This window comes from Trichosurus vulpecula, chromosome 6 (assembly GCF_011100635.1).
Source record: "Trichosurus vulpecula isolate mTriVul1 chromosome 6, mTriVul1.pri, whole genome shotgun sequence".
Lineage (NCBI taxonomy): Eukaryota > Metazoa > Chordata > Mammalia > Diprotodontia > Phalangeridae > Trichosurus > Trichosurus vulpecula.
In genome coordinates, this window is record NC_050578.1 from 186,265,309 (window position 1) to 186,277,995 (window position 12,687).

General features: G+C 38.9%; 1 protein-coding gene across 1 annotated transcript; it reads left to right on the forward strand.

Moving 5' to 3' along the window:
- The first annotated feature begins 10,934 nt into the window (after positions 1 to 10,934).
- Positions 10,935 to 11,404, forward strand: LOC118854186 (40S ribosomal protein S23). The gene has a single exon (XM_036764531.1). The coding sequence runs from the start codon at positions 10,965 to 10,967 to the stop codon at positions 11,394 to 11,396; it is 432 nt and encodes a 143-aa protein (XP_036620426.1). The 5' UTR covers positions 10,935 to 10,964; the 3' UTR covers positions 11,397 to 11,404.
- The last annotated feature ends 1,283 nt before the right edge of the window (positions 11,405 to 12,687 follow it).

A 12,687-nucleotide genomic window follows, 5' to 3' on the forward strand; every position in this document is an offset into this window, starting at 1 on the left:
CAGGTTCCTCAACCCTGCAGCTGGCAGTGCTGGGTGGGAAAATAAGAGTCCTGTTACAATTTAGAGGTCAGGGGAGGGGAACATGCCAAGCCTCCCTATCACTCAGCCAGGGGGAATAGGAAGGGAAGAAGGGGGAAGGGGTAGATGAAAAACCACAGAGCAGGTTTTACTAAAGTGCTCATTCTCCTGGCCCAGCAACCAAAGGTAGAAGGTCTTACTGTGAGCTTAGGGAGCCTCTAAGGAGAGAGGACAGAGCAAAAAACAATGACAAGCTTTATACCTAGCAAGCACAGCCATGCAACAACTCACACACATACAACGTCATACACACATGAACATTCATACACCATATCAAAGTGACCAAGATAGAGAGGATTTGTGCACCAGAATTAAATCACCATCATAGCATCTAAGTGTCTTATACACAAACACACTCACACACACACTCAAGCAAACCTACTCAAACTGCAATGGATCTGTATGTAATCTCGTTATGATGGGTTTACATTGTAACTTATTCATGACTTCTTTATGAAGATATGATTATCACCTATGTGTTTCCATAAATCTTCCATAGAGAATATACTAAACACACTGAAGGCCTTTCTCTAGCTCTTTGAATATTTCATGGAGTGTATGGAATATTTGGACCATCCATCCATCCATTATCCCTTATTCTCCTTACATGAATGGTCCTTCTCCTTTTTAGCCACACGTGGGATGCCTATTTTAAGAACTGGAACTCTACAACACTGAGCAATGAGAGCCATGGTGATTTAAAAGAGATTGACTTAGCTACCCACACCACAAAACAAAGGGATGAAGAATGTTTATTGCCAATTTGAGACAAACGTTTGGATGGAGAGCGTATTGAGCTAATTCACCAGCACCGTACATCTATTTTGGACAGGCACCACAGATGGACAACAAACTGGGCTAAGACTAACTTGGAGGAGATTGGATTAGATCATATTTATCTACATCTATATGGACTTTGTGTTAAATAAACCAGAATAATCAATTAATCAAACTAGCTAAAACCAATAAAAAAAGTACTAGATGGAAAAGACTGTTTCATTTTTGTCTTCAAATCTCATGCCTAACACTATGCCTAGCACACAGTAGGGGTTTAATAAACGTTTATTGACTGATTTGTCTGGGGCTAAGTGGAAGCCTAATAAATTCTTGTTAAAAGAATCAATGAATCCTCAAATTATACTTAATTGAGGTTCAATTATATATATAATTTATATATAAAATTTATATACATATATAAATATATGTATATTATATGCATATATTTACACATTATATATACATACACACAGATACATAAGTACACATATATGCATATATACACACACAGTTCTGGTTTGACTATATATATGACTATATATTTTTATATAGGGCAGCTAGGTGGCACAGTGAATAGAGCATTGGGCCTGGAGTCAGGAAGATGCCTCTTTCTGAGTTTGAATATGGCCTCAGACATGCCTTAGTTGTGTGACCCTGCCAAAAAGTCAGTATCATCATAAGTAAACAATATAAGATACTATATTCCCTGAATTAGCTTAATAACTAGGGATAGTGCTGTCAGCCAACCCTCTTGAAACTTTATGTACATATTGATATGTAGGCTGTTCCAGGGGTAATAACAAACAGTAATAAAAAAAGGAGCAATGTTTGCAGCTAAGTAGTGAAGGACCTTTGTCTAGAGTCAGGAAGACTCATCTTCCTGAGTTCATATCTGGTCTTAGACTTACTAGCTGTGTGACCCTGGGCAAATCACTTAACCCTGTTTGCCTCAGTTTCCTCATCTGTAAAATGAGCTGGAAAAGGAAATGCCAAACTTCTCCAGTATCTTTGGGGTCACATGGAGTCAGACACAACTAAAAAAATGACTTCAACAACAATATATTTATATATACACACATACTCACACATACACATGACTCTTAGCCCATATGTATACTAAAATAATAGTAAAACTGGAAGTACAGAGAAATTAACATGGTGCCTGTACAAGAATGACAGGCACGTTTATGAAGCATTCTATGTTTCTCCTCTTCCTTATTCTATTTATCTTTAGTTCCATTATCTCATCAGGAATGGAAGAATGGGCAAGTCTGTGAAGGAGAGCCCAGAAGAAGGTAAACTCTGTTAGATCCTTCTCTCAAAGCTGGGAAGACTTCAAGAGGCTGACTGAATATCATCCATGGACTGGCCTGTCTCTCTTCAGAGAGGCTCCTCTCTAGGTTGGCCTCAGGGGAACACATTTTTCAACCACCGCAACCCATAAAAATAAACCATACAGATCTAGTTAGGTCATTACTGGTAGAGTGAGGACCCATGATAACAAAAATCACAACTGCTTGGAGTATTAAAGTATGCACGCATTAGCAATTTTGCCTGTATTTATGTTGTGATTAATGTTCAGTAATAGACTATGCACTTGGCTTAAATTTGATGAAAACCCAAATACCAGAAAACACTCAGTTGAAGTATAAATTTATTTCAGCTCTGTTAACGTAACTTTCCAATAGAACTCATTAAATTCTTTATGTGTGTGTATGTGTATGGTGGTGGTGGCAGGGCAGCTATAGGGCAGTGTGATTGTGTGTGTGTGTGTGTGTGTGTGTGTGTGTAGGTGACTGGATTTGTGTTTTGCTTGGCTCATACTGAATGTTGATCATCAGTCAAACCCCTCCCACTAATGCTGTTGAACTACTACCTTCTACAGGCAGGCATAACTCAAGGCAATGATTTAGTGACTTTCCATCAGTTCACTGAAAGGGGGAGAGTTTCCTGTCCTCAAAGGGACAGTGCCATCTGGTGCATACCCTAGGTTAGGCAAGGAGGGGTAGCCAGAGCAGTTTGTAGACATGCACACAGATCGCTTCTGTCTACACTGAAGTTGCTGCTTCTCCACCTAAAAATGTCAGGGTGTAGTCACATACTCATTGTATGCTCTAGAAGCTACGAGGTCATTTTTATCTCCCAGAAGGGTTGGAATAACCATAGCTGACATTTGTAAAGTGTTTTAAAGTTTGTAAAGCACCTCATGTGCATCATTCCATTTGAACCTCATAACAATCCTGTGAGGTGAATAGTAAAGGAAGGTAGATGCTAGAAGTGTTATTAACTCCCCATTTTATAGATGAAGAAACTGAGGTTCAGAGAAGTTGATTTGTTTAAGATCATGGATCTCGTAAGCATCTGGGATGGAATTTGAAATCAGGGCTTCCTGACACCAAATCTCTCACTCTCTATATACTCTATTATTCTTCTCTTCCTGAAATATATAGCATGGAAAGCACATGGAGAGGTATTGTCTCTATGATTCCAAATGTACCTAAAGAGATCAACTCCGAAGCAATGAGGAAAAATAGGACTAAATCTTGATCCTTTGAGTTTGGAAAATGGGGAAAGACAGAAAACGGAATTGCAAAAATGATAACACAAATCAGTCTTTAAATATGCTCAGATGACTATTGAATGAAAGACATCTTTAAAGGTCATGTCTGAAAGGAGGAAATTGCCAATGACCCTTGGTGCTTTATCTAGAAATACCCTGGCATTAAAAGAATGAGGAGAGAAGCACAGGCCAGATGTATTTGTCCCAGCACAGTAACCTTGTGTTAGCTAGACTGCCCTTTGGAATGCTGTAAAATAAAATGAAAATAACCTCTCAGTTTCCTTGTCTGCTCAATGGGAATAATAGCTGCCCTACCTATTTCACAGTATTATTGTGGGAGTCCAATTTATTCAAGATACTGTAGAGGGGCTGATGATGAGGAATGAAGGAGCTGGACTAGCCTATCTCTGAGCACTCTTCTCAATCTGAGATTCTGCAAAATTGGGCAGCTAAGTGGTACAGTGGATAGAGCGCTGGACCTGGAGTCAGGAAGACTTAAGTTCAAATCTGACCTCTGACACTTACTAGTTGTATGACTCTGGCCAGTTCACTTAACCTCTGTTTGCCTCAGTTTCCTCAACTGTAAAATGGTGATAACCATAGCCCCTATATCTAAGGGTTGTTGTGAGAATCCAATGGGATAATGACTATAAGGCACTTAGCAGAGCATCTGGCACATAAGTACTACATAAATATTATTATTATTATTGACAAGAGGGTGCAATTTCCTTCACATGGTAATAAAATGACCAATATGTGCCCATGAGAGCTTTGCTTTTTCTTCTAGAAGACCTGGGTTCAAGTTTAACCTTTGACACTTATGGCTTCATGACCCTGGGCAAGTTACTTAACCTCTTTTTGCCTCAATTTCCTCAAATGTAGAATGGGGAAAATAACAGAACCTTCCTCCCAGGGTTGTTATGAAGATAAAATGAAATCATAGTAAAGCACCTGGGACAGTGCCTGGCACATAATAAGTGCTACTTAAATGTGATCTATCATCATCATCTTCATCATTATCATCATTATCTTTTTCATCATCGGTGACAATAGAGTGTAATTTACTTTACATCATGCTAAAATGACCAACATGGGCATATGGGAGCTTTACTGTTCCTTCTGGAAGACCTGGATTCAAGTCTAACTTCTGATATTTACTGACTATATGACCTTAAGCAAGTCATTTAACCCCTTAGTTATATTGGCAACGCTCTAAGATTATAAGTTGCAGAAAGAGTGCTGACCTATATCAATAGAGGGAATTTCTTCATTTAGGAGTCCCAGTTTCTAATTCCATTGGCATGTCAATGAAATTATAGGTCCAGTCCCTATCCCTATCCCTATATATATATATATATATATATATATATATATATATATATATATATACACACACACATGTATCCACAAATGAATTTTCTGACTACAATGTTCATTTGAGAGTGAAAATTCCTAAACTTTTTTTGGAGAGGGAGGGGGGACCAGAACTCTGTTTCATCAGTATAAAAAACTCTCAGCATGAAAACTCCTTCCAATAGATGAAAATCGATAACTCCTTGGAACTGATATTCTTGGAGAGACGCTGGCACTCTCAGAGGTTAAGTGATGTGTTTATGATCACACAACTAGTATACTAGCAAGCATCAGAGGCTGAATTTGAACCTGGATCTTTCTGACTCCAACGTTGACCTTCTATCCATTACACACCATGCTGTCCACCTACTAAATGCTTTCACTTTAGAAAATGTTAAATTCCTTGTTAAGCAAGCACTTGACTTGTTTGGAAGTTTATTCTAATTTGGTATCCTCACTTGGACAATGAAATAGATGCCACTCATCTGAGCCATAGTTGAAAGCATGTGCACATGCTTTCTTACCATCCCCCAACATCCTTCCCCACAGCCCATCTAGATCATTCCAGGATAAATGTTATTTCTTCAAGGTAGACCAACATCAAGATCAAAGATTTGTTGATGTGACATAAAACATTAAGCCACCCAACTCCTAGCCTGATCCATAGCTATAGCATCTTTACAAGGTTTGGCAGGAGGGTATCATTAATATCTCAGAAGATTCCTTGCTTTTTGGCCAAAAAAAAATCTGCCCTCAACTTTCCAATTAGCATGTTTTATGGCTAGGGAGAAGCTGATTTTCTTACTTGTAAGTGCCTTGTCTGATGGAAACCATCACCCACCAGATAAATTAAAACATGATAAACAACTTTCCACATACTTACTCAGGCCCAAGATGAACACAAAAATGGAGGCCTCCCAGAAGTCCCTTGCTCGGCTCTCCTGAAGTCATGCTTCATTCTGTCTTCCAAAGGCTCTGCTTTGTTAATGGAATATTAAATGGTATTCTCACCAAGAGGTGTGGGATGAATACTTCAGCCAAATCTCCTTCAGCAAGAGATCTAGATTGTGACATGCCATTAGGGAATGGGAACAAATGAGAAACCAGGGCACAGCCTGACTTAATTTTTACCAGAGGCATCTTTAAATACATTTTCTGTATTTTGGACTGGGGAGTGCTGTGTCTTAACAGAAAAAGGGTTCCGCCAAAGTATCTCTTCAGTTTTCTTGTCAGTGCCCTTCCCATGAAATCCCTAAACATTAAGGGAATATTTTCAAGCTATACGAGCATCTTTTTCAAATATTTTCAGCATATGGTTTAATATGATTACTTTAGCAAGTACTTATTTAGGATAAATTGTGATGATAAAAGATTCTGCGTTTTCTACCAGCATTAAAAAGGGGAAAATTACACAGAGCTGCCCCGAGAGTGTTTCTTTTCTTTCCCAATTCACATTCTAGACAGGCTCTTCCATCAGCATCAACCAGTATTTACTGAGTGCCCATAGGGTGCCTGGCATTTTGCAAGGTGTTTTGAGTTTGCAACATCTAGGTAGAAAATGTCACTTTCACCGTGGAACTTTAAAATCTAATGGGGAAACAAGACTGATAAACACAAATGCTTCATGAATACTGTATGTTGAAATATCTTTCGAGGACCCTTCTAGCTTTAAAGTCTAGAATTTCCGATTTAAAATAATGCTGCCCTGGGATGCGGGGTGGTCAAATGGGCCCTGGCTCCAGAACCTGGGTTCAAATCCTCCCTGTAATAATGCTTATGGCCTAAGTGACCTTAGGAAACTTCCGTAACCTCCAAGAGTCTCAGTTGCCTCTGACAGCCTTTCTAGAACTTTGGCTTCCAATTATACTCTAGACTCAGTTGATATGTTAGTTTTGCCTAAATGCTTTTTTCCCTTTTTTATTCTTTTTTTTTTAAAGAAAGGCTCTCTAGACAGAAAGGGGAGAGATATGTTGGGAAATAAAAGCAATAGAAAAATAGAAAAAAAAGCAATAAAACGATGCTACCTTAGTAGCAGCTAGGTGGTACAGTGGATAGAGTACCAGTCCTGGAGTCAGGAGGATCTGAGTTCAAATTTGACCTCAGACACTTATGAGCTATGTGACTTGGGCAAGTCACTTAACCCTGTTTGTCTCAGTTTCCTCATCTGTACAATGAGCTGGAGAATGAAATAGCAAATCACTCCAATATCTTTGCCAAGGAAAACCCCAAATGGGGTTACAAAGAATTGGACACAACCAAAAGACTTAACAAGAACAACCTTAGCTGTGAAGAGTTATTACAAAGTACTTCTAGCTAATCGATAAAGGCTAAAATTGATACAGCACTTACTATGTGCCAGACACTGTGCTAAGTGTTTTATAATTGTTCTCTCATTGGATCCTCACGACAAGCCCTGGAAGTAGGTGCTATGATTGCCCCCATTTTACAGACAAGGGAACCAAGGTAAACAGAGGTTAAGTGACTTGGGTTGAGTCACATAGCTAGTAAGTGTCAGAGGTCAGATTTGAACTCAACTCTTCCCAACTCCAGGCTTTGTTCTATCCACCGTCCCACTAAGCTGCCTAATTTGAAAGAATCTCAGATTGGGAAGAGAGCTCAGAGATAGTCTAGTCCAATCCATTCATTCCTTACCAGGTGTTTCAGTAGAAACGGCAAAGCTCTCATGAGCACATGCTGGTCTTTTTACTACCACATAAGGTAAATCACACCCTGTTGTCACTTATAAATATGAAAGACAGAAGCACACATGTCTAGGATACAGATCACTTCTGTTCTTGGTCACATAAAAAGCTTTTGATCTTTCCCAAAAACACTTATTCTAACGAACAAGATTGTCCTTTGAATCATCTGTTGGCACTAAAGTTGTGACTGTGTCTTCACGTCAGGTGCTGAAGACTATTGCAGAACTTGATTGAAGTGTGCTTGGATGGAGGTGAAGAGAGAAGGATCATTCCAAGAAGTGCACAAAGAAAGTGCTATCAGAAGCTCGTCTATGTTTGGTCCTATGTTCTGCTCATGGCCTTTGTTGGTGGGCTATAGATTTGTTGTTCAATTGTTTCCGTTGCGTTGGACTCTTCGTGACCCCATGTGGGGTTTTCTTGGCAAAGATACTTGAGTGATTTGCCATTTCCTTCTCCATCTTATTATACAGATGAGGAAACTGAGGCAAACAGGGTTAAATGACTTCTCCTATTAAGTATCTGAGATCAAATTTGAACTCAGGTCTTCCTGACTCCAGGCAAAGCACTCTATCTACTGTGCCACCTGCTGAACTGGATTATAAATAAACATATAGATAAGAAACACCCTTAAACTTTGAGAAGTTGACAATTTGATTTTGGGTGACAAAGTGGGTGTTGAGGTGTGCACACATGCACACACACACACACACACACACACACACACACACACAAACACACACACATTGTGATAAGAGACAGAATGGGATAAATGCAAAGGAGTTCTCAGGGAAGTTGACCATGAAAGTTACTAACAAGAATTAATGAAAGACCAAAGACTACATTTCTAGTAGGTATGGAGAGCAGTAAGGATTTGCAGTGGCCTGCATGAAGTATGCAATATTTCTTTCTGTCATGTCTAAGTAACTACTATCAATGTTCCAGGCGCAGTTTGATCATCCTCCTGAGAGAGTTTTGTTGTTCAGTTATTTCTGTACTTTAAAGGAGAGGAATGCCTTTTTTTCTTTTCCAGATCATTGAGGGGAGAAAGACTTGAGTGCAAAAATAAAGAAGAAAGACCTGAACTCAGAGAGAAGAACTGTGGTCTTTGTCAGGGGGCTTCAGGGTCAAAGGGTATGAGTCAGAGGAGTGAGAAAAGAAGGGCCATGGAACACGTGGAAGGAGAAACCTGATCCTAAGAGGAAGAAGCAGCTGCTGGTATCCTAGGCAATGTTGATTGTGCCCCTTCACATGATCTCCATTCTTGTCAAACTGGCCTAGTAGCTACTCTTCATATCTAATATTCTATCCCCTGGCTTTTGGTTTTTAGACAAATCTGTGATGCCACCTTTCTTCACTTTCGCCTTCTAGAATCCCCTAGTTTCCTTCAAAGCACAGCTAAGGTGTCACCTTCCCCACGTAGCCCTTTATGATTCCCCCATTCTTAGCACTCTCTTCGACTTGAAAAACAACTGCAACATTGTTTATACTGTACATTTATTTAGTTGTTATATATTTATTTACTTATCATATCTCTAGTAGAATATGTGTTTCTTGAGTTGAATTGAATCAATCAAAAAGCATTTATTAAAAATCTATTATGTACCAGGCATTGTGTCAAGTTCTAAGAGAAAGACAAAAATGAAACAGTCTCTACCTTCAGGTAGCTTATATTCTATCAGGGGAGAAATGTATGTATACAAATAAACAAAATGCCATATGGGGGAGAGGAACAAGGCAATTTTTGTGGCTTCATAGATGTTGTTATATAAGAGATTATCTAGAAAGGTCAAAGGTAGTGGTTGGTCTCGTTCTCCTTAAGAGTATCAAGGGTACTACCTTATTAATGTGTCCTTGGCAGGATCACCATTTCATGAGGGGCCTTTAGCCATGTTCACTTCATTCCTAGCTCAATTCACTTTCTTGACCACTCTACCTCCTCACCAGCTATCTTGTGTGCTTAGATATACTTTGGGATCCTCCCTTCTTTGTGTGTCTCCCCCTCCCCCCTTTTGTCTTACCCTTTCTAAGCTTTTTGAGGGCAGGGACTATTTTGTCACATTGTATTTGTGTCCCCATTGCTTAGCATGGCACCAGGTACTCTGTCTGTCTGTCTGTGTATCTGTCTATCTATCTATCTATCTATCTATCTATCTATCTATCTATCTATCCGTCTGTCTATCTATCTCCCTATCTATCTATTTTAATGCCAGCTATTTTTTGGGAGCATGTCTACAAGATATGATAGAGACTGTGCCAAGTCTTGTCAAATCTGATGACTACTAACCACTTCTGGAGGTTCAGATAAGCTCAAATGATATTGCTAGCAGGAATCTAGAAAGCATTGCTAAGGATTATGAAGCCTTGGGCCAGAAATTGAAGACCTTAGGACACAGGTGGTATTTTCATCACTAGTACAGATTAAAGACAAGAACTTCAGAAGAGAAAGGCACATTGGAGATCTGAACAGCTGGTTAAGACCATAGGGTCAGCATATGGGTTTTAGATTTCTGGACCACAGCTTAAAATATAATAATGATAGGCTTTTGCCAAGGGGTTGAGTGAATCTAGCAAGGGCTGGAGGGGAGGCAGAAATCTGCCAATAGCACAGAGATTCCAATCAAGAAAGTTAAACTGAAGGGAGGGAGAGAAAATTGCCTATATATACCGACCAATATCATAGACTCTAAAACAAAATGGAAAAAAGTACAAAGGAGAGACACTCAAACATTCACAGGAGACAAAAAACTAGCAATAAATTAACACATGGTCTCAGATCTTATACATAAATGTACTGGGAAAAAACAAACCTGGCAAAGGAGACCACTAGGTCATTGTAAGTGATCTTTGAAAGATGATGGGGAATGTAAGAGGTTCCAAAGGATTAGAGAAAGGAAAATACGATCTTAATTTTTTTTTAAAGTGAAGAGAATAGCATTTTCAAACTGTTAGGTGAATGTGCTTCCTTCCATTTTTGTCTATCAAAAGTCCTAGACTATTATTAAAAGGATGGTTTGTGAACGTCTTGAAAAGAAAGAGGTGATCATTGAGAACAGGCCACAACATTTAATATTGTGACAGTCACTAGACTATTATTAAAAGGATGGTTTGTGAACATCTTGAAAAGAAAGAGGTGATCATCAAGAGCAGGCCACAACATTTAATATTGTGACAGTCACTAGACATACAGATAAGGGGAATGTTGTAGATATAGTTTACCTACATTTCAATGGAGTATTTGCCAAAGTCTCTTATGCTAATCTTGATGACAAGATGGAGAAACCTAGGCTAGATGACAATATAATGAAGTAGATTTGGAATAAGAGGAATAGTCATTCCTAAAGTAAAACTATTTTCCATATCAACTTGAAAGGATGTTTCTAGGGTAGCATCCCAAGGATCTATTATTGGCCCTATTTGTTTGATGTTTTTCTCAATGAATGGCAAAGATGTAAATAGCAGCTTCTCTCTTTTCTCTCGGCCGGGACGGCGGCAGCATGGGTAAGTGCCGTGGTCTTCGTACTGCTCGAAAACTCCGAAGCCACAGGAGAGACCAAAAGTGGCATGACAAACAATACAAGAAAGCTCATTTGGGCACTGCCTTGAAGGCCAACCCGTTTGGAGGAGCATCTCATGCCAAAGGGATTGTCTTGGAAAAAGTTGGTGTGGAAGCCAAGCAGCCCAACTCTGCCATCAGGAAGTGTGTGAGAGTCCAGCTGATTAAGAATGGCAAAAAAATCACTGCCTTTGTTCCCAACGATGGCTGCTTGAACTTTATTGAGGAAAATGATGAAGTTTTGGTTGCTGGATTTGGTCGAAAAGGTCATGCTGTTGGTGATATTCCTGGAGTCCGATTCAAGGTTGTGAAAGTTGCAAATGTTTCTCTTCTGGCCTTGTACAAAGGCAAGAAGGAAAGACCAAGATCATAAAAATTGTATGATGTTTTTGTCATAGTATAAAAGTTTTCATGTAAAAAAAAAGATATAAATAGCATTCATATCCATTTGATGAGAGCTAGGAAGGATAGCTAATTCATTGGATAGAACAGTCAAGGTCCATAGAGTCCTTGATAGGCAAGAACGTTGGTCTGACTTAAACTGGATGGAATTTAGTACGGATAAAGTATTACACATAGTTTAAAAAAAAACCAAACTCTATAAATATGAGAGATATAGCTAGATATGCAGACATATAGAATATATATAGATAGAGAGAATGTGTATATATATATGTAGAGAGAGAGAGAATCTATATATATGTAGAGAAAGAAGACACATAAATAGAATATATATATATATATATATATATACATATATATAAATCTGGAAAAGTACAGAGCTTGAATACAAACTCAAAATAAGTCAAGAGGGTTATCTTATATCCGCCCAAAGCCCTAATTTTAGGTTAGGAGCAGAAGAGTGCCCAAACCTAGGGAGGTGATAGTCTTCTTGCATTCTGCCCTGGTCAGACGCCATATGGGTATTGTGATTAGCATAAGCACCATATTTTAAGAATGCTGGTTAGTTGAAAAGCATCTTGAAGAAGGAAATTGGAATGATAAAACCTTGAGATCATACCATACAAGAATCAATTCTTGTATGATGAAGAAGAAAAGACAGCAGGGAAAAGATAGCTATTTTCTAGTATATGAAGGACTATCACATAAAACATGTACTGGAGTTGTTCCAATTGACTTCAGGAGGCAGAACTAGCAACAATGTGTAGAAATTGAAGAAAGGTAAGTTTTGGCTTGATGTTATTATGCAAGTTTTCTAATATTCAGAGTCATCCAAAAGTTGAATGGACTCCCTCAGAAAGTAGTGGTTGGATTCCCCCTCACTAGAAGTCTTCATTTTGGTAGTAATATTATAGAAGGGTGCCTTGTTGAGGCATGGATTGGAATACATGGCCTTTGAGGTCCCTTTCAACCTGGAGATTCTGTGATGCTGAAAGTTTAAAATAAAGTGCTATGAGATATTGGAGGAGGGAGCATTAATTACTAGTTAGAGGGTATATGAGTGAATTGGGAAAAGGGGGTGTCAAACAAGATTTCCAAGAAGATATGACACCTGAGTTAATCCTTGAAGGAAGGGAGACAATTCAATATATAGAGATCGGTGGTAGGGAGTTGCCTTTTTCGAGCATGCAGGATGATGTGACAAAAGGCTTGTGGGTGGACAGACAAAACAAGAATGGGGGATGATGAGCAGACTCATTTGG